Genomic DNA, 21,110 nt, shown 5'->3' with positions numbered 1-21,110 from the left:
GCATTGTTATAACGTCAATATGGAATAAGGTATTCAACCATGTTTGCGCTTTGAAATTAACCTCAGCAAAAGACATGAAGATAATTTGAATAAAAACTAAACTGCAATTTTGACGCCATTGCACTATCGTATACAAAACTTGTACCGTCATAGAGCTATTGTTTCAGCCTAATGGGAGGTATATTTAAGAGCAAAAGGAAGTAGAAAAGACAATTAATGGTGGAGAGATAGCATAAAGCAGTATTCCCTCCTTTCCTAATTCTTCAGGGCAACAGAGATGAGAAAAGGACAATATTCTTGAGTACAATGTCACTGCAAATAATCAAAAATGCAAAGATATGAACAACAAAAACAAGTGTGGTAAACAAGAATGTACAAGGCAAGGAGATGAATTTAACAAGAGACCCCGGCATCTTCGCTATGGCTGCAGTTCTCATCGAGGTACGCATTGTGACTGCAAGCTCCGATGTCGATTTCAGAGCCGGTGCACTGGACGTCGTCGAGCACGGTGGCTTGCGACGAGGAGCCGGCCCCGTAGTAAGCATTCGAGTACGCCGTGCCCCCGCTGTAACCCAGCATTCGGCATACCACGGCCGCGTCGTTGTTGTCCCAGTAATCGTCGCATACCGTGCCCCAAGCCCCCTGGTAGTATATCTCCACCCTACCGTAGGAGCCAGAGGTAAGCCGGATTTGAGTACCTAATCGTTCAGTGAAAAAGAAAAAATTCTCGATGTTAGGCATATCGCATTTATGTATAAAATAATTCGCGCTTACTACATGTTATGGGAAGTCCCCTTTTGTAATACTCGGCTTCCAAGTTGAATTACGATAAAGATTGACGTTAATCAAGTGAAATATTGAAACATAACCTGGATGTCTCATTAAATCTTTTGGAGTCTTATGATTATGGTACATTTAGTACATTATTCGTATCAGGCAAGTACTGGCGATTTACAATTTCTCAGTTATTTCATACAAATGGGATACACAAAACAAACAAACTTACAAACTTTTTGTCATCGATTCAGTAGTTGCAAAGACATACATGCAAATATGTCAGAATGAGTACATAATCAAGTAGGAGACATAACTGCTTCTGGAATACATGTAAGAAGCGAAATGAGATTATAAAGTTTGTTTTTGCTTTATCTAATCCCACAATATAGATTTAAATGCCAGAAGTGAATATTATTCATTTTCCGAAGGACAATTAAACACTGTTCGAATAACTTCCCTACCCTTCCCCATTTCTCTCCACCTCTCTTTCTCCTGGAAAGCAGAGAGGGCGATATTAGACTTCGCCACTCTCGTGACTCTCTCTTTCTCAATTTCTTCTACTGAAGCTTCTTTCCATTTGATTGCCACATGAATTGCCACAATGTCGCAGAGCGAAACAGACCATAGTCGCGCTGAAATATCATAAACTAATACAAGTATAATTGTGACCCTGCACCACAAAACAAACACAAAGTCGCCAGATATGGATTTTTAGTTAACAGCAGATTCTGAAAGAGCAGACTCTAAGCTTTAAAATGATGTATAACTCAATCCAAATTGACTCTCCTAACCTACCTAAATACTGGAAAGAAAGCACACACTCTGGAAAAGTGTAAACTGAGAAAAAAAGGCTCTGAATGGCAGGGTGTATTCAAGCGCTTAATCCTTTGACACCAAGCTGTGCTAGCTGTGCCATGAAATAGACAAAACACAGGATGTAAACCACTGGAGCAACAACAATTAAGAAATTATCAGATTAAGCTGAAATTAAGCCTGTTCTATTAGCACATTCTGCTTATGATTGATGCTAACTTTCAAAGCAGTAGCGTTATGCTTTCAAAAGGTATTAGACTTGAAAGTGAAGAACTTGCAAAGGATTTCAAGACATGAAAAGCGGCCCCTAGGTTACACCTGATCATTCTACTCTTCCCCCAAAAAGGGTCGTAGAAAAACTGCTAAAAACACACTTTCCCATTCATGTTAAGATACCAAATTGAAGAGTAATGTAGAAGAAGGATAACTCTTTCAGAAAATATGAAAAACTTAAGATTGACTTGGTTGAACCATTTCACTTTTTTTGAGTCTTCACTTAAAACCAAGAGGTGCGACTTTTTGTTTGTTTTGTGGTGCACGGTCACAATTATGTAGGCTTACTTGCGCAAGTGACCCCTATGTCCTCGCCGTGTCCGCAGTTTTCGACGAGGTACCCCGCGTGGCCACACTGAGCGAGGTTGCTCTCCGATCCTGTGCAGGCGAGATCGTCCATGACTATGTCGCCCGTCCCAGCGGAAACAAAGCCGTAGGTGCTGTAGCCAGTGAAACCCAGCTGTCGACATACCACGGCCGCGTCGTTGCCGTCGAAGAGGTCGTCACACACGGTGCCCCAGGCGCCATTCCAGTAGACCTCCAGGCGGCCGTTGAGGACGCTAGACCCACCCGCCAGACGTATTGTCACACTTGAAACTTTAAGGAAAATGGGGAAGATCGGAGGCAGCTGATTCCACGTAAATCATTTCTTATTGTTAAAGAGTTTCGAGAGCCTTGTTTAGCTAACGTATAACATAATGTGACTGATTGTACTGTCACATTATCCGTGCAACCATTATCACGGCTGCACAGAGATTTGGTGGGCTTCAATAAAAGTGAAATAACGAATGAAAGGAGTTATTACATAGCTGTTATGAGAAACTACTTTTGTCGCAAAGGAACTAATTACTAAGGAATAAATCTGGATTATTACATCCATTTAGCTGCTCAAAGTTAAACCGACTTCGACCTTCTTCCTTCTTCGATGGAAGCTGTGAAATAATGGTTTAGGCTTTAAAGGTACGCTTTACCTTTGGGAGCAGTGATTTTTTAAAACAGTTTTCGAGATATCTTGTGACCGTGCACCTCAAAACGAACATAAAGTCGCACGCACTGATTTTGCGTGAGGACTGAAAATAAGTGAAATGGGTCAACCTAGCCGAACTTGACTTTTTCATATTTTCTGAAAGAGCGGGTCTTCGTTTACATTATGCTAAAATTTGGTATCATAAAACGGGCAGGAAAGTGTTTTTTTTTTTTTTTTTTTTTAGCAGTTTATCTTGAACATTTTTGGTAGGATAGTGTGATTACATTGTAGGTGTGTTTTTAGAATCCCTTTTCATTTCTGAAAAACCTTGTCCACACTCTTCACTTTCAACTCTAATAACTTTTGAAAGGATAGCGCTACTGCTTTGAAAGTTAGCATTAATTATGGACATAATGTGTTAATAAGGCTTGTTTAATTTCCATTTAATCTGATAATCCCTTCATTGTTGTTACTCTGGTAGTTTACTTCCTGTTTTTTATGCCATTCATCGCACAGCCAACACGGTTTGGTAAAGATTAAGCGCTTGAATAGACACTGTACTTCAGAGCCTCTTTTCTCGGTTCACACTTTTCCTGAGTTTGTGTATTCTTTCCAATATTTAGATAGGTTAGGAGAGTCCATTTGATTTGAGTTATACATCAACATAAAGCTTAAAGTCTGCTCTTTCAGAATATGGTCATAACTAAAAATTCATGTCTGGCGACTTTTTGTTTGTTTTGAGGTGCAGGGTCACATTTGCAGCATATGTGTATGTCATTTCTTTGACAAAACATCCTATCATGTCAAAAAATTGCAATAAAGCATAAAATATAAAATAAATGTCACTATATTTCTCAATTTCCCATAACCGTAGACGGTTTAGTTTGGAAACATTGTTATAACTATTTTTCCCATTTTGTATAATTCAACAATATTTGACATTATGTTGATTCAAAATTTTACATTGGTTGTTTCTATCCATAACTCTCATTTAGAACTATCTTGAAGCAGTAAAGCTGGGTTTTTGTTTCCTTTGCAAATTACATATCTTGCCTTCGAATTTCGAGGAGAGCGTATATCGGCGACAAAGATGTTTTAATCCTTTATTGCCACCACCCCACCCCCCCCCCCCCCCAACCCCTCATCACTGAGCTGGCATGGGCGGCGTTTACGCTTCAAAAACACTATATACAGTGAAGGGTGAAGCTGTGTAAGAGAAAGCAGCCCCATCTACTTTATGTCTCCCGACCTGATGTACAATCATGATAACTGATATAGGCTTCACTTACCTGTCTCACAGTTCGTACCACCCACTCCGGCTTGGCATGAACACGAATAGTAGTTCACGTGGTCTGTACAAGCTCCACCATGCTGACAGGGGCTGCTTGCACACTCGTTGTTGTCTGTGTATTCAACAAATTGGATATCAGTGTGAATGATTGAAGCGGATTACAACTGGCATTTTATCAAATCAGTGTAACATTACAATGATAACGAAGAAGAAGTTTAGACATGATAACTCTGTTGAACATAACGTCCACACTGTAATCTCCAGGTAATTCTGGCACTTTCTATGATCCTCATCACACCTGACCATTTTTCTGACTGAAAAATCCACTTACTGACTGAATTCTTACCGATTTCTATTATGATCATATATGAGACAACTGCATTGTATCGTTTGACAATTTCCTAAAAAGAGATGAAATAAGAACTGTACTTGTTTCGCAGTGTGTTCCGACATATCCAGCTGCACATGAGCATGTGTATCCGTTGACGCCATCAGCACAGTTCCCGCCATTTTGACACGGACCACTGGAGCACTCGTTGGAGTCTGCATGCACACGCAAAGTTTAAAGGAGAAAATATACAAAAAGACCTGCAAACTGGACCAAAAAAATAAATAAATAAATAAAAAATAGGAATGAATGCTATGCCACACTCCAATAGATCTTTACACTCGTCAGGTGATATTATGACGGTTTAGTCTGTGCGTTTCAACTTGCTCAGTAACCTTTAGCCCTTGACATTGTTTCCGTGATGCGAAAACACTCTGCACTTTTTTTTTTTCGAATTCAATAGTTTCATCATTATCACATGTCAACGTGTTTTCATTGCATTTTGATACTTCAATCTTGAATCATGTTTCAGTTATGTCATGTTCAACACTGTTTATCTTATATATGATTATATTGTTTCGGAAATGAAAAACAAACAAAAACAAACATTTATTTCCATCATCAAAAAAAAAAAGAAAAGAAAAAGCGAACATAATCCAAAGAGGTACAATTTTTCGATTTGTCTTTCATTCGTCTGATAAAGGTATTTTTTCTTTCAAATAAAATATAAATTATGTGCGCGAATGATCTCACAAAAAAAAAACAATGCACTTTGCCATGGCAACAAAAATAGTAAATAATCATAACGATGGAAAACAGTGTTCTACTAAAAAGCCAAGCTCGTAAGACGTGGAACACTGGAACAAAACAACAACAGCATCAACTTGTTATATCAATAAAACATATTCATTTTAAGTTCTTCTATAATTATACTATTGTACATTTTCTCATTGATTATGGTGCTGATACTATAAAAAATACTTACTGTGATTTTAGAATGCAAACATTTAAACTATATAACATATCACATTTATCTCATTTATGGCACAGACACTATAGGGCCAGGTATGCCAGGAAAATTGACCAGAAAGGAAGATATACAATCGGCCACACAAAACATAACGACAACAACAACAAAAAGGAAAGGGGAGCAGGGAAGAATGGAGAAGGAAAAGGAGAAGGAAAAAGAGAGGGATGGAAAAGGTCTGTGGACACATAACAAAATTTCAAGGACAAGTGAAACATAATGGGTTTTTCATTAAACAGAATTAACTGGTATATATGGAAAACAAATATTTTCTAAGTTTATACTTAAATGTAATTAACTTCACAGATTCTTTTTAATCGTTATTTAAGGTATTCCAAAATCTGGATCCGGTATAAACAAATGTATTTTGAGTGTATACAGTTCTCACTAAGGAAAGATGAAATTCGTTAGATTGTCTCGTGGGATAGTTATGTACGTGGCTGTTACGGTGAAATAGATAATGAAATATTTCGGGTAGGTGGTTGCAGTTGTAATTAAACATAAATTGACCAAGTTGAAATAAATACAACTCTTTTATTTTCAGGATTTTGCGTTCAAGGAAAAGCTTATCAATATGTGCTCGGATATAAAGGTTAAAAACTAGTCTGAGCGCCATCTTTTGCACAAAAAAAAAGTTTGTCTAACAATGTCGAATGTGTAATTGAAGCGGGTTACAACAGGCAATTTATCAAAGCAGTGTAACATTGAAATGACAAGAAAGAAGAAGGTTAGACATGAAAACTTTGTTGAACATAATGTCCACACTGTAAACTCCTGGTAATTCTGGCACTTTCTATGATCTGCGTCACACATGAGCATCTTTTTTTTTTCTGACTGAAAAATCCATTTACTGACGGGATTCTTACCGATTTATATTATGATTATATATGAGACAAATGCATAGTATCATTTGACAATTTCCTAAAATAAGATGAAATAAAAACTCTACTTGTTTCGCAGTGGGTTCCGACATATCCAGCTGCACATGAGCATGTGTATCCGTTGACGCCATCAGCACAGTTCCCGCCATTTTGACACGGACCACTGGAACACTCGTTGGAGTCTGCATGCACACGCAAAGTTTAAAGGAGAAAATATACAAAAAGACCTGCAAACTGGACAAAAAAAGAGAAATGAATGCTATGCCAGACTCCAATAGATCTTCACACTCCTCAGGTGATATTATGACGGTTTAGTCTGTGCGTTTCAACTTGCTCAGTAACCTTTAGCCCTTGACATTGTTTCCGTGATGCGAAAACACTCTGCACTTTTTTTTTTCGAATTCAATAGTTTCATCATTATCACATGTCAACTTGTTTTCATTGTATTTTGATACTTCAATCTTGACTCATGTTTCAGTTATGTCATGTTCAACACTGTTTATCTTATATATGATTTTATTGTTTCGGAAATAAAAAACAAACAAAAACAAACATTTATTTCCATCGTCAAAAAAAAAAAAAAGAAAAGAAAAAGCGAACATAATCCAAAGAGGTACAATTTTTCGATTTGTCTTTCATTCGTCTGATAAAGGTATTTTTTCTTTCAAATAAAATATAAATTATGTGCGCGAATGATCTCACAAAAAAAAACAATGCACTTTGCCATGGCAACAAAAATAGTAAATAATCATAACGATGGAAAACAGTGTTCTACTAAAAAGCCAAGCTCGTAAGACGTGGAACACTGGAACAAAACAACAACAGCATCAACTTGTTATATCAATAAAACATATTCATTTTAAGTTCTTCTATAATTATACTATTGTACATTTTCTCATTGATTATGGTGCTGATACTATAAAAAATACTTACTGTGATTTTAGAATGCAAACATTTAAACTATATAACATATCACATTTATCTCATTTATGGCACAGACACTATAGGGCCAGGTATGCCAGGAAAATTGACCAGAAAGGAAGATATACAATCGGCCACACAAAACATAACGACAACAACAACAAAAAGGAAAGGGGAGCAGGGAAGAATGGAGAAGGAAAAGGAGAAGGAAAAAGAGAGGGATGGAAAAGGTCTGTGGACACATAACAAAATTTCAAGGACAAGTGAAACATAATGGGTTTTTCATTAAACAGAATTAACTGGTATATATGGAAAACAAATATTTTCTAAGTTTATACTTAAATGTAATTAACTTCACAGATTCTTTTTAATCGTTATTTAAGGTATTCCAAAATCTGGATCCGGTATAAACAAATGTATTTTGAGTGTATACAGTTCTCACTAAGGAAAGATGAAATTCGTTAGATTGTCTCGTGGGATAGTTATGTACGTGGCTGTTACGGTGAAATAGATAATGAAATATTTCGGGTAGGTGGTTGCAGTTGTAATTAAACATAAATTGACCAAGTTGAAATAAATACAACTCTTTTATTTTCAGGATTTTGCGTTCAAGGAAAAGCTTATCAATATGTGCTCGGATATAAAGGTTAAAAACTAGTCTGAGCGCCATCTTTTGCACACAAAAAAAGTTTGTCTAACAATGTCGAATGTGTAATTGAAGCGGGTTACAACAGGCAATTTATCAAAGCAGTGTAACATTGAAATGACAAGAAAGAAGAAGGTTAGACATGAAAACTTTGTTGAACATAATGTCCACACTGTAAACTCCTGGTAATTCTGGCACTTTCTATGATCTGCGTCACACATGAGCATCTTTTTTTTTTCTGACTGAAAAATCCATTTACTGACGGGATTCTTACCGATTTATATTATGATTATATATGAGACAAATGCATAGTATCATTTGACAATTTCCTAAAATAAGATGAAATAAAAACTCTACTTGTTTCGCAGTGGGTTCCGACATATCCAGCTGCACATGAGCATGTGTATCCGTTGACGCCATCAGCACAGTTCCCGCCATTTTGACACGGACCACTGGAGCACTCGTTGGAGTCTGCATGCACACGCAAAGTTTAAAGGAGAAAATATACAAAAAGACCTGCAAACTGGACCAAAAAAAAAGAAAGAATAGGAATGAATGCTATGCCAAACTCCAATAGATCTTCACACTCCTCAGGTGATATTAGGATGGTTTAATCTGTGCGTTTCAACTTGCTCAGTGACCTTTAGCCATTGACCTTGTTTCCGTGATGCGAAAACACTCTTTTTTATCAGGATTTTGTGTTCAAGGAAAAGCTTATCAGTATGTGCTCGGATATAAAGGTTAAAAACTAGTCTAAGCGCCATCTTTTGCACAAAAAAAAAAAAGGTTGTCTAATATTGTCGAATGTGTAATTGAAGCGGATTACAACAGGCAATATCAAAGCAGTGTAACATTAAAATGACAAGGAAGAAGAAGGTTAGACATGAAAACTTTGTTGAACACAATGTCCACACTGTAAACTCCAGGTAATTCTGGCACTTTCTATGATCTGCGTCACACATGAGCATTTTTTTTTCTGACTGAAAAATCCACTTACTGACTGGATTCTTACCGATTTCTATCATGATTATATATAAGGCAACTGCATTGTATCATTTGACAATTTCCTTTAAAAAAATGAAATAAAAACTCTACTTGTTTCGCAATGGGTTCCGACATATCCAGCTGCACATGAGCATGTGTATCCGTTGACGCCATCAGCACAGTTCCCGCCATTTTGACACGGACCACTGGAGCACTCGTTGGAGTCTGCATGCACACGCAAAGTTTAAAGGAGAAAATATACAAAAAGACCTGCAAACTGGACCAAAAAAAAAAAAGAAAGAATAGGAATGAATGCTATGCCAAACTCCAATAGATCTTCACACTCCTCAGGTGATATTAGGATGGTTTAATCTGTGCGTTTCAACTTGCTCAGTGACCTTTAGCCATTGACCTAGTTAACACTCTGCACTTTTTTCCCAATTCAATAGTTTATTTATTTCCATCATCAAAAAAAGAAAAAAAGAAAAGAAAAAGGGAATATAATCCAAAGTGGTACAATTTTTCGATTTGTCTTTCATTCGTCTGATAAACGCATTTTTTTCTTTCAAAAACAATATAAATTATATGCGCGAATGATGTCATAAAAAGAAACAATGCACTTTGCCATGGCAACAAAAATAGTAAATAATCATAACGATGGAAAACAGTGATCTACTAAAGAGCCAAGCTTGTAAGACGTGGAACACTGGAACAAAACAACAACAGCACTAATTTGTTATACCAATAAAACATATTCATTTTAAGTTCTTCTACAATTATACTATTGTACATTTTCTCATTGATATATGGTGCTGATACCATAAACAATACTTACTGTGATTTTAGAATGCAAACATTTGAACTATATAACATATCACATTTATCTCATTTATGGCACAGACACTATAGGGCCAGGTATGCCAGGAAAATTGACCAGAAAGGAAGATATACAATCGGCCACACAAAACATAACGACAACAACAACAACAATTGCAACACAAAACACAGAAATAACAGAAATTGAGGAAATACACACAGACAGCTACTGGACAACGAAGAACGAGGAAAGGGGAGCAGGGAAGAATGGAGAAGGAAAAGGAGAAGGAAAAAGAGAGGGATGGAAAAGGTCTGTGGACACATAACAAAATCTCAAGGACAAGTGAAACATAACGGGTTTTTCATTAAACAGAATTAACTGATATATATGGAAAACAAATATTTTCTAAGTTTATACTTAAATGTAATTAACTTCACAGATTCTTTTTAATCGTTATTTAAGGTATTCCAAAATCTGGGTCCGGTATAAACAAATGTATTTTGAGTGTATACAGTTCTCACTAAGGAAAGATGAAATTCGTTAGATTGTCTCGTGGGATAGTTATGTACGTGGCTGTTACGGTGAAATAGAATATGAAATATTTCGGGTAGGTGGTTGCAGTTGTAATTAAACATAAATTGACCAAGTTGAAATAAATACAACTCTTTTATTTTCAGGATTTTGCGTTCAAGGAAAAGCTTATCAATATGTGCTCGGATATAAAGGTTAAAAACTAGTCTGAGCGCCATCCTTTGCAAAAAAATAAGTTTGTCTAACAATGTCGAATGTGTAATTGAAGCGGGTTACAACAGGCAATTTATCAAAGCAGTGTAACATTGAAATGACAAGAAAGAAGAAGGTTAGACATGAAAACTTTGTTGAACATAATGTCCACACTGTAAACTCCTGGTAATTCTGGCACTTTCTATGATCTGCGTCACACATGAGCATCTTTTTTTTTTCTGACTGAAAAATCCATTTACTGACGGGATTCTTACCGATTTATATTATGATTATATATGAGACAAATGCATAGTATCATTTGACAATTTCCTAAAAAAAAGATGAAATAAAAACTCTACTTGTTTCGCAATGGGTTCCGACATATCCAGCTGCACATGAGCATGTGTATCCGTTGACGCCATCAGCACAGTTCCCGCCATTTTGACACGGACCACTGGAGCACTCGTTGGAGTCTGCATGCACACGCAAAGTTTAAAGGAGAAAATATACAAAAAGACCTGCAAACTGGACCAAAAAAAAGAAAGAATAGGAATGAATGCTATGCCAGACTCCAATAGATCTTCACACTCCTCAGGTGATATTAGGATGGTTTAATCTGTGCGTTTCAACTTGCTCAGTGACCTTTAGCCATTGACCTTGTTTCCGTGATGCGAAAACACTCTTTTTTATCAGGATTTTGTGTTCAAGGAAAAGCTTATCAGTATGTGCTCGGATATAAAGGTTAAAAACTAGTCTAAGCGCCATCTTTTGCACAAAAAAAAAGGTTGTCTAATATTGTCGAATGTGTAATTGAAGCGGATTACAACAGGCAATATCAAAGCAGTGTAACATTGAAATGACAAGGAAGAAGAAGGTTAGACATGAAAACTTTGTTGAACATAATGTCCACACTGTAAACTCCAGGTAATTCTGGCACTTTCTATGATCTGCGTCACACATGAGCATTTTTTTTTCTGACTGAAAAATCCACTTACTGACTGGATTCTTACCGATTTCTATCATGATTATATATAAGGCAACTGCATTGTATCATTTGACAATTTCCTTTAAAAAAATGAAATAAAAACTCTACTTGTTTCGCAATGGGTTCCGACATATCCAGCTGCACATGAGCATGTGTATCCGTTGACGCCATCAGCACAGTTCCCGCCATTTTGACACGGACCACTGGAACACTCGTTGGAGTCTGCATGCACACGCAAAGTTTAAAGGAGAAAATATACAAAAAGACCTGCAAACTGGACCAAAAAAAAGAAAGAATAGGAATGAATGCTATGCCAGACTCCAATAGATCTTCACACTCCTCAGGTGATATTAGGATGGTTTAATCTGTGCGTTTCAACTTGCTCAGTGACCTTTAGCCATTGACCTTGTTTCCGTGATGCGAAAACACTCTTTTTTATCAGGATTTTGTGTTCAAGGAAAAGCTTATCAGTATGTGCTCGGATATAAAGGTTAAAAACTAGTCTAAGCGCCATCTTTTGCACAAAAAAAAAAGGTTGTCTAATATTGTCGAATGTGTAATTGAAGCGGATTACAACAGGCAATATCAAAGCAGTGTAACATTGAAATGACAAGGAAGAAGAAGGTTAGACATGAAAACTTTGTTGAACATAATGTCCACACTGTAAACTCCAGGTAATTCTGGCACTTTCTATGATCTGCGTCACACATGAGCATTTTTTTTTCTGACTGAAAAATCCACTTACTGACTGGATTCTTACCGATTTCTATCATGATTATATATAAGGCAACTGCATTGTATCATTTGACAATTTCCTTTAAAAAAATGAAATAAAAACTCTACTTGTTTCGCAATGGGTTCCGACATATCCAGCTGCACATGAGCATGTGTATCCGTTGACGCCATCAGCACAGTTCCCGCCATTTTGACACGGACCACTGGAACACTCGTTGGAGTCTGCATGCACACGCAAAGTTTAAAGGAGAAAATATACAAAAAGACCTGCAAACTGGACCAAAAAAAAGAAAGAATAGGAATGAATGCTATGCCAGACTCCAATAGATCTTCACACTCCTCAGGTGATATTAGGATGGTTTTATCTGTGCGTTTCAACTTGCTCAGTGGCCTTTAGCCATTGACATTGTTTCCGTGATGCGAAAACACTCTGCACTTTTTTTTTTAATTCAATAGTTTATTTATTTCCATCATCAAAAAAAGAAAAGAAAAAGGGAACATGATCCAAAGTGGTACAATTTTTCTATTTGTCTTTCATTTGTCTGATAAAGGCATTTTTTTCAAATACAATATAAAGTATATGCGCGAATGATCTCACAAAAAGAAACAATGCACTTTGCCATGGCAACAAAAATAGTAAATAATCATAACGATGGAAAACAGTGATCTACTAAAAAGCCAAGCTTGTAAGACGTGGAACACTGGAACAAAACAACAACAGCACCAATTTGTTATTCCATTAAAACATATTTTAAATTCTTCTATAATTATACTATTGTACATTTTCTCATTGATATATGATGCTGATACTACAAACAATACTTACTATGATTTTAGAATGCAAATATATGTACTATACAGCATATCACATTTATCACATTTATGGCACAGACACTATAGGGCCAGGTATGCCAGGAAAATTGACCAGAAAGGAAGATATACAATCGTCCACACAAAACATAACGACAACAACAACAACAATAGCAACACAAAACAAAGAAATAACAGAAATTGAGAAAATGCACTCAGACAGCTACTGGACAACGAAGAACGAGGAAAGAGCAGGGAAGACTGGAGAAGGAAAAGGAGAAGGAAAAGGAGAGGGATGGAAAAGGTCTGTGGACACATAACAAAATCTCAAGGACAAGTGAAACATAACGGGGTTTTCATTAAACAGAGTTAACTGGTATATATGGAAAACAAATATTTTTTTACTTAAATATAATTAACTTCACAGATTCTTTTTAATCATTATCTAAGTTATTCCAAAATCTGGGTCCGGTATAAACAAATGTATTTCGAGTGTGTGCAGTTCTCACTAAGGGGAGATTGAAATTCTTTAGATTGTCTCGTGGGATAGTTACGTGGCTGTTACGGTGAAATAAAGAATGAAATATTTTGGGTAGGTGGTTGCAGTTGTGATTAAACATAAATTGACCAAGTTGAAATAAATACAACTCTTTTATTTTCAGGATTTTGTGTTCAAGGAACACCTTATCAGTATGTGCTCGGATATAAAGGTTAAAAACAATTCTGAGCGCCATCTTTTGCACAAAAAAAAAGTTTGTCTAACAATGTCGAATATGTATTCCCCCAAGCAAGAATTCCGTAATTGAAATACGGCACTACCAAACTTGAATAAAGCGTCATCAAAGCAGAAGAAGGAAGATGATATTGCAATCTACTCATTATGCCTATGTTAAGTGAAATTACATTACAAATATTACTTATATGACACTTCCATGATAACTTATTATCAACACAAACACCTAAAAATTTAATAGACGAAACCTCTTTTAGGGGAGTAGGGGAATTACTGAAAAACATATACTTTGTCTTTTCAATTTTCAGTGACAATTGATTTGTACATATCCATTGTGAGACATTCTTTAACTCATAATTCACTGTACTAATGAAAATATTAGGGTCAGGGTGGGAACAAAAAAGAATTGGAATCATCCGGAAATGATATAAAAGAGAGTCTAACTGAAGATCTAAAAAAATCATTAATCACTTGCAAAGGAAGGCACATAATATCCTTAATTCATATTTTGCATTCTACACCAAAGGAAACAGTATATCATAAATTATATAATTCTACATTAATATGAAACTCTAGAATGAAATTTCACGGTGTAAACTGGTAGGATTGGCATTCGTGTGTTCATTTACACGACAGAAAGAGCTGCATCAAATAATGAGCATTATGATCACTGCAAAAATGTTTTCACCCTAGCCACAAACTAATATAGAGATCTTGGCAAGGCTGATACGTTGCAAAGCACATGATGAAAGCATATAGTCTTAGGGCAGCTAGGGCAAAGAAATCTTTGTACTTTTCACAATGTCATTACGGTTTCATATACTATTGTTAAAAAAATAATAGTAATTAAATAAATGAATCAGAAAGTCAAGGAGCCATTACAGCACGACTAAAGCGCACAGACAAGGCAGTGGACAAAAACACAAATCTAAAGGATGAAAGGACAGATCACGTTTCGAACAAAAATAGACATAACACATTTTTAGTTCATTCACCAAAATGACAACGAAAGATCGCACGAAATAATTTCATGTGATCTTTTGTTGTCATTTTAGTTTATTCAATCAAAATGAACTAAAAAATGTGTTTAATGCCCCAGTCACATATAAACACGGATGCTCAAGGATCTACACGGTGATCCGGGGAGATCCGGGATATTGGTATGCCTGTACACACGGTATCAACACGGCAGCTACACGGATAAGGCCGGAAGAGCGCGGCGTCTACACGGACAAACAGTGCATCTGCACGGATCAACACGGCAGCTACACGGACCACCCCGGATTGCTCTGCCAACACGGCAATCCCCGGATGACGCCGGATGTTTTTGACCTCCAAAAGTGGCCGTGTTGGCCTCCCCGGATCAGATCCGGGGTGGTCCGGGATGATCCGGGATGTCTATGTGACTGGGGCATTATGTATATTATTTGTACCGGTGCAGCCGAATGTATTCGTATGTAATTCTCCTGTTTGTCTGGTCGTATAGTTACGGGGATTTTTTTTTAAATCTTTAACGAACGTAATCATCATTTATCCTTCTACCTCTTTTTTATATTTTTATATTCTTTCCTCTTTCATATGTTCTCATAAACGTTATTCCTTATACTTTGAAATCAAGCAATTTTATGATGTTGTTGTTGTAATCATCAAACTTTTGGTGTCTATGTAAGCATTTCTATATTCAACTTCATCTCAATCTGCTACAGAACAAAATTCAAGAAAGAAACATGCCGATGTCTACATCATATTTAAGACTAAATAATGCCATGGAATATGCTATGACAAACGTGGTAGACTTTTCCTGAAAATTCCTGTTTAAAAGATGTGATCAAGACTACGATTTTTCACTTTCCTGCCCTCACTTCCACTGACCCTACCGATTCAGCAAAAATAATAAATAATCTCGTGGTTTCGTTGCCCACCTTACTTGGCGGGGCCACTCTAATGTTAAGAATGTTTCCATGACTCCAATGAATATGTTGCATTATAATCTCGATAATGCCACTGGGAAAATAGTTAATTGACTTATGAGCTTCATAAGAACAAGACCCAACCAGTCGTATGAATCTAAACTTTTTCACTGTAACTGACCATACTAAATTACACACATGTGTATCTGCCTCATCATTATCTTCAGTTGCATTTGGGCACTTGCACTTATAGAAGTGTTCAACAAGAATACACTCAGTAAAGGGAACTTTCACTGTTTCACTCAACACTTCACGTCCACAAAAGTAGATTGGTCATACTCGTGCCACATGTTGTTCCTTCGAATCCCGCTGCGCATGAGCACGTGAATAAATTGAAACCGTCAGTGCAAACGCCACCATTATGGCACGGGTTGCTGTCGCACTCGTTCACTTTGAAGTGAATGGAATTAAATTTATTTACTTATTTTACCACGGTAAAAAGCCTGCTATCAGTTGTAAGCTGTTTTTCAGCAAGGCCGTGAAATGATAACAAAACATAGAAATCATACAATGAAGAGAATACACATAAAAAACACAAAATAATCATTACAAACGAATTTGATATAATCAGTAGAATAATTGGCAAAGGAGATGTGCGAAATTGCTCTTGAGAATGCAGTAATTGAAGTTAAAGATCTTGTTTCTGTTGGTAATGTATTGAATAATCTCGATGCCGAATATAGAGTGTTATTTTAAAGAATTTTTTCACTTCTGCAGAGAGAAAGGGAAAACAGATAAGGCTACTTCATATTTCAGTCTACAGAGATGAATTACATATAGACAAGAAACACACACACACACACACACACACACACTCACCACACACAAACACACTCACACACACACACACACACACACACACAGGCCCCTACATATCCTAATGATGAATGAACCATAAACGAGAAAGACGCTTGTGTTAATATAGTTTGAGGTTCATAAGGAGAATGCTCTCAAGTCATAGAAAATACCAATTTGAAGGAAAAGAATAGCGTCTCCATGAACAGTATGTATTGTTATTCCCCTAAGGTTTCATATTCACAAAAGGCTGGTTGGTTGTCATGATAATAACAGCGATAATAATGGTAATATTAATAATCATGACACATACACACACACATACACACACACACACACACACACATATATATATATATATATATATATATATATATATATATATATATAATGTATAAAAGGACATTTATGTAAATGATAAAAATATAATGGTATAATTCATAGAATAGAGTCTTGCCCTTTGTTTTTTTTTTCAAGTCCTATTCCTGTGCCTGTTGCTGTTTTCTTTCTTTTCATCTTTTTATCATGTAATCGAAAATTGATATTGATAAAGGAAGGGAAAGAAGTAAGGAAGTTGATTATATCAATAAATGAAGTAACTTTCACAATTGACAATCACCAAACGTCCAGAATAAGGACTTTTCAGGGCAGTAATCTGGAGCTCAAAGGTTAAAGAAATATTGCAATGCTTTAGAATTTAACTTGATTTGAACGGAAAGAAATGCATGCGTTTGCAGATGTTTGGATTTCTTCAAGTAAGATATTCCATATTTTGAATTCTTATCTGCGTGATACATGTATCATAGTTGAACTCACTCTACCTCTTGTGTAATATAACTTGAATTGTGTCACCAGTTTTGTACAACTAAATACGCCAACCTTACAGAATAATCATACAAACAGAACAAATGAATAGATAAGATAAATGACATGAATAAGTTCCCTTGTTTACCATTCGATTCCTACTAACAAACAAGAATAACTTTTTCTTTTCCAACTAGCTTTTTATACTTTTGTTGTTGTTTTTTCGTGCCTTTGTTAGGATGTCCCCGCCAGTGGGGCAACAATTTAATTCTTACCTCTTTGGCAGTGTAAGCCCACATATCCAGGCAGGCATGAACAGGTGTACATGTTAATGGCTTCATGACAAGTTCCTCCATGTTGACATGGGTTGCTGGCACACTCCAAGATTTCTGAAAGTAATATGAATATTGCAGTGTCAACATTATAGCTGTGAATAAGTTATGATACAAAAGAAACCACCAGCAATTACTAAATTTTGACGTCATAATCATTATACTGATTAGCATCATTATTCATTTATTATTTCATCAAAAGATACAAAACTAAAACTTCACCAAAAAAAAAAAGAAATGGTGGCGAAAAATAAGGCGAACTTAGTGTCCTTGACTAGCGCCTCCTATGCCACGTCAAAAACTAGCGACCCTACAAAATTTACAGCAGATCAAAGAATTGCTTCTTCAAAAAAAAAAATAACAGTGATGCAACATCAATGGACTTTGTACAATGAGAGAACGGTGGGAGTCGTATATAAGGGGGAAAGATCACACGACAGATTAAAATATGACTATACAAAATGATGCGGTAGCAAGTGCATTGGCAAAACGGAAACGGGACATAGAAAAGGAATCACCGCAAACCATCATTGAGGAGAATATGAGCCAATATACGTGTAAGGCCTATTCAAATAATGGAATCTGGAAGTATTCGATGACCAGTACATGTAGCATGCATTCAATATTTCATTTTTACCTATTTTCTGCGCCCATTGAACTCCACCCCATCACTGCACCATTCTCTATCTATCCATTTATCTACACGTATCTCTCACAAAAAAGAGCAAAAGATAGAGATAGAGAGAGAGAGAGAGAGAGAGAGAAAGAGAGAAGACTTGCTTGTCTTCTTAATCAAAGCGTCGGTAGTGTCACCTTTAAAAAGAAATGTTGTCTATGAAAAAAAAAAACAATTGACACATAATTTGACAAAATAGTTTGTATTTGAAATGTGCAGATCTATCGACTGACGTTAGCATTTTCACGGAGAAAACGATAGTTGTAATATTTGGACTGAAAATTTCCATTAAATATCACAATGATCTTTAGCGTATAGGCATTCCAGGGCATAAACGTCTAGTTACATCCTTTCCTACTACATGATATGAGATCGGCAGCAGGAATTATAGGATTAACAGAAGATACCTTTTCTGCCCTGACATCGGATACAAACAATACAAATTACCCTCAAAGTCCCTTAAAATGACACTTTCATTCATTCATTTGTTGGTTCCCCACGGCTCAGCGAATATTGCCTGCATCAGATTGTAACATAGTAATATTAGTCTGAACTTGTCAATTTTTTGGTACTTAATGATTACTCTTTATAACGATGTTGTTTAGCGACATAGATATTTTTCACACTCACATGAATTATTCACATTGCCATATGCATTTTCTTATTCAAACTGATCTCACAATGTGATGGTGAAATGTATGCTTTGTATTTTGTTGAACGTTTTGTTGATGTCGGATGGAAACAAAATGAAACTGAACTGAACTAAACTGAACGGTAGAGAAAAAAAAAAATAGCATGTCGAAGTCTAGACACCACATATCACTTTCACTGCATCCTTTACCGACGGAGCGGAAAAAAGTATACAACAATTAGCTATATTCCCTGGAACAACAACCAGAATTGTAAGGGAGACTTTTGCACTACTATGAGAAGCCCTTGACCAGATCTCCTGGTGAATTTATAACATGGTCTCAACATCAATTTGGCAAACTCCATGCCATGGTTAAATTTGGAACATTGGATGCTACAAAATTAATTCACTAATCTCTGACCCATGGAATCAATTAATAAACGCACCTGCTGGGAAGGACTTTAATCGCGCAATTCTGGCTACCAGCAAATCACTGGCTACGAAACGAATGCCTCTGGTTGTCGACTCGCGAGAGTTGGAATTGTAAAAATCACTATTACCGTAAATGATAGAGAACCGGGTACATGGACATGATCATGATCGTGATCATGGACATTAAAACGCAGCCACACCAGTACCCTCATTTCACACAATAAACAATGCACAGGTAGGCATTGCTTTGAAAACAACAAAAAGTGCATAGAGCATAATATAGAAAGAATTGTTGTCTTTGACTTGCTTACTGTTTGCTTGTTTTTGTTTCTATTACTTGTGCTTGCTTTAATCTGTTTACCTGTTTCACAGTGCGTGTCTTCATATCCACGTACGCATGCGCAGATATATCGATTCACTGCGTCGATACACGTCGCACCGTTTTGACATGGCTGACTATTGCATTCATCAACATCTGTATAAACGAGGATAAAGAGATGGGTGTCAGGTCACATGAACAGGGAAAGTGAAATCATTAGATAGGCTAAGATAAAACAATTATGTGAGAATGAATGAATACGATTCATTACGTATAAACGCATAACTTGTGACATACGATTTTCCTCATTGTCGGCACACGAGGATGATTGGATTCATAACTGCACACACTATTGTTGAGTTTTTTTTTTTTAATTCTGTGAAGGCCTAATCGACTATTACACACATTCACACACACACACACACACACACACACACACACATTGTCATATATGATTATATGTTTATATATCACAGAGAGAGAGAGAGAGAGAGAGAGGAGGAGGAGAGAGAGACAAAGGGGTGAGAAAGAACATTGACCATATTGAGTCAAAATTTTATCCTCTAGGGATTGGTTGGAAGAGCATCAAGTGATTATGAGTATTTCAGCTATATCAGAGCGTTGGCATGTTTGAAACTCTATAAAGTACTATTTGCACACTGACGTCACTCCTTTGACGACATTTTGCAAATAGTGTACTATATTCAAAATTAGTAGTCGGTGAGTTGTCACAATATTGGAGTGTTCTTAAAATTGTCTGTAGATTTTGATTTTTTTATGCCTCTTCCCCCTTTTTGGGGTGTTGGACACGAATCCACCCTGTTGCCATTTTTCTAAATGACGTCATTCTTCAGCCATTACCATTGCAACGAATTATTCTCTTTAAAGAACATAACATCATAAAAACATGCCGTAAACACCATAATATGTCAATACAAACATATATCTTTAATCAAATTGAAAATAACAGTTCTTATAAAAGTCATGGTTACCTCATAGCAATTAAAGTTTCCATGGTAAACACTATTTTTAAAGAAAATAATGACATTCTTATGCAAAAAGCAAGAGAACATGACCAGATCGAGTGGAATATTTACTAATTACTAGCATGATTATCAGCATTTTTTCTCTATGTTCATTTTACTTCATTTTCGTTGCTATAGCAACAGCATGACAAAAGCTGTCTTTCAATGAAAAAAATAGGTATTTCAATTAAAAGGAAAGCAAAAAAAAAAAGTCAGTAAATTTCTGTTGAGTCAGATTTTTGTGCCATTTCCCCTATTTTGGGAGTGCCGAACACGAATCCACCTGTAGCCATATTTTTTAATGACATCTTTAGCCGTTGCCATTGCAACAAATTATTTTCTGTAAAAGAACATGTATTCTTCATTAAACATTATAAAAACAAACTGCAATTTTCAACAGATTCAATATTAACAT

At 36.2% G+C, this 21,110-nt stretch overlaps 1 protein-coding gene across 1 annotated transcript in view; it reads right to left on the bottom strand.

Annotated features, from left to right (window-relative positions):
• Positions 1 to 393: 393 nt before the first annotated feature.
• LOC139708089 (uncharacterized) overlaps positions 394 to 21,110 on the bottom strand; it is a 34,305-nt gene continuing 13,588 nt past the window's right edge. Inside the window, exons 3-13 of the mRNA XM_071620070.1 lie at positions 15,961 to 16,071; positions 12,277 to 12,390; positions 11,542 to 11,655; positions 10,808 to 10,921; positions 9,020 to 9,133; positions 8,282 to 8,395; positions 6,426 to 6,539; positions 4,551 to 4,664; positions 4,120 to 4,233; positions 2,152 to 2,460; positions 394 to 698 (exon numbers count right to left, since the gene is read on the bottom strand). Of these exons, the coding sequence (XP_071476171.1) occupies positions 394 to 698; positions 2,152 to 2,460; positions 4,120 to 4,233; positions 4,551 to 4,664; positions 6,426 to 6,539; positions 8,282 to 8,395; positions 9,020 to 9,133; positions 10,808 to 10,921; positions 11,542 to 11,655; positions 12,277 to 12,390; positions 15,961 to 16,071 (1,637 nt within the window). The remainder of the gene's footprint in view (positions 699 to 2,151; positions 2,461 to 4,119; positions 4,234 to 4,550; positions 4,665 to 6,425; positions 6,540 to 8,281; positions 8,396 to 9,019; positions 9,134 to 10,807; positions 10,922 to 11,541; positions 11,656 to 12,276; positions 12,391 to 15,960; positions 16,072 to 21,110) is intronic.

This window comes from Diadema antillarum, unplaced genomic scaffold (genome assembly GCF_040938485.1).
Source record: "Diadema antillarum isolate AM-2024a unplaced genomic scaffold, OU_Dant_1.0 seq00001299_RagTag, whole genome shotgun sequence".
In the NCBI taxonomy this organism is placed as follows: domain Eukaryota; kingdom Metazoa; phylum Echinodermata; class Echinoidea; order Diadematoida; family Diadematidae; genus Diadema; species Diadema antillarum.
This window is presented reverse-complemented; position numbering and strand designations above follow the sequence as displayed.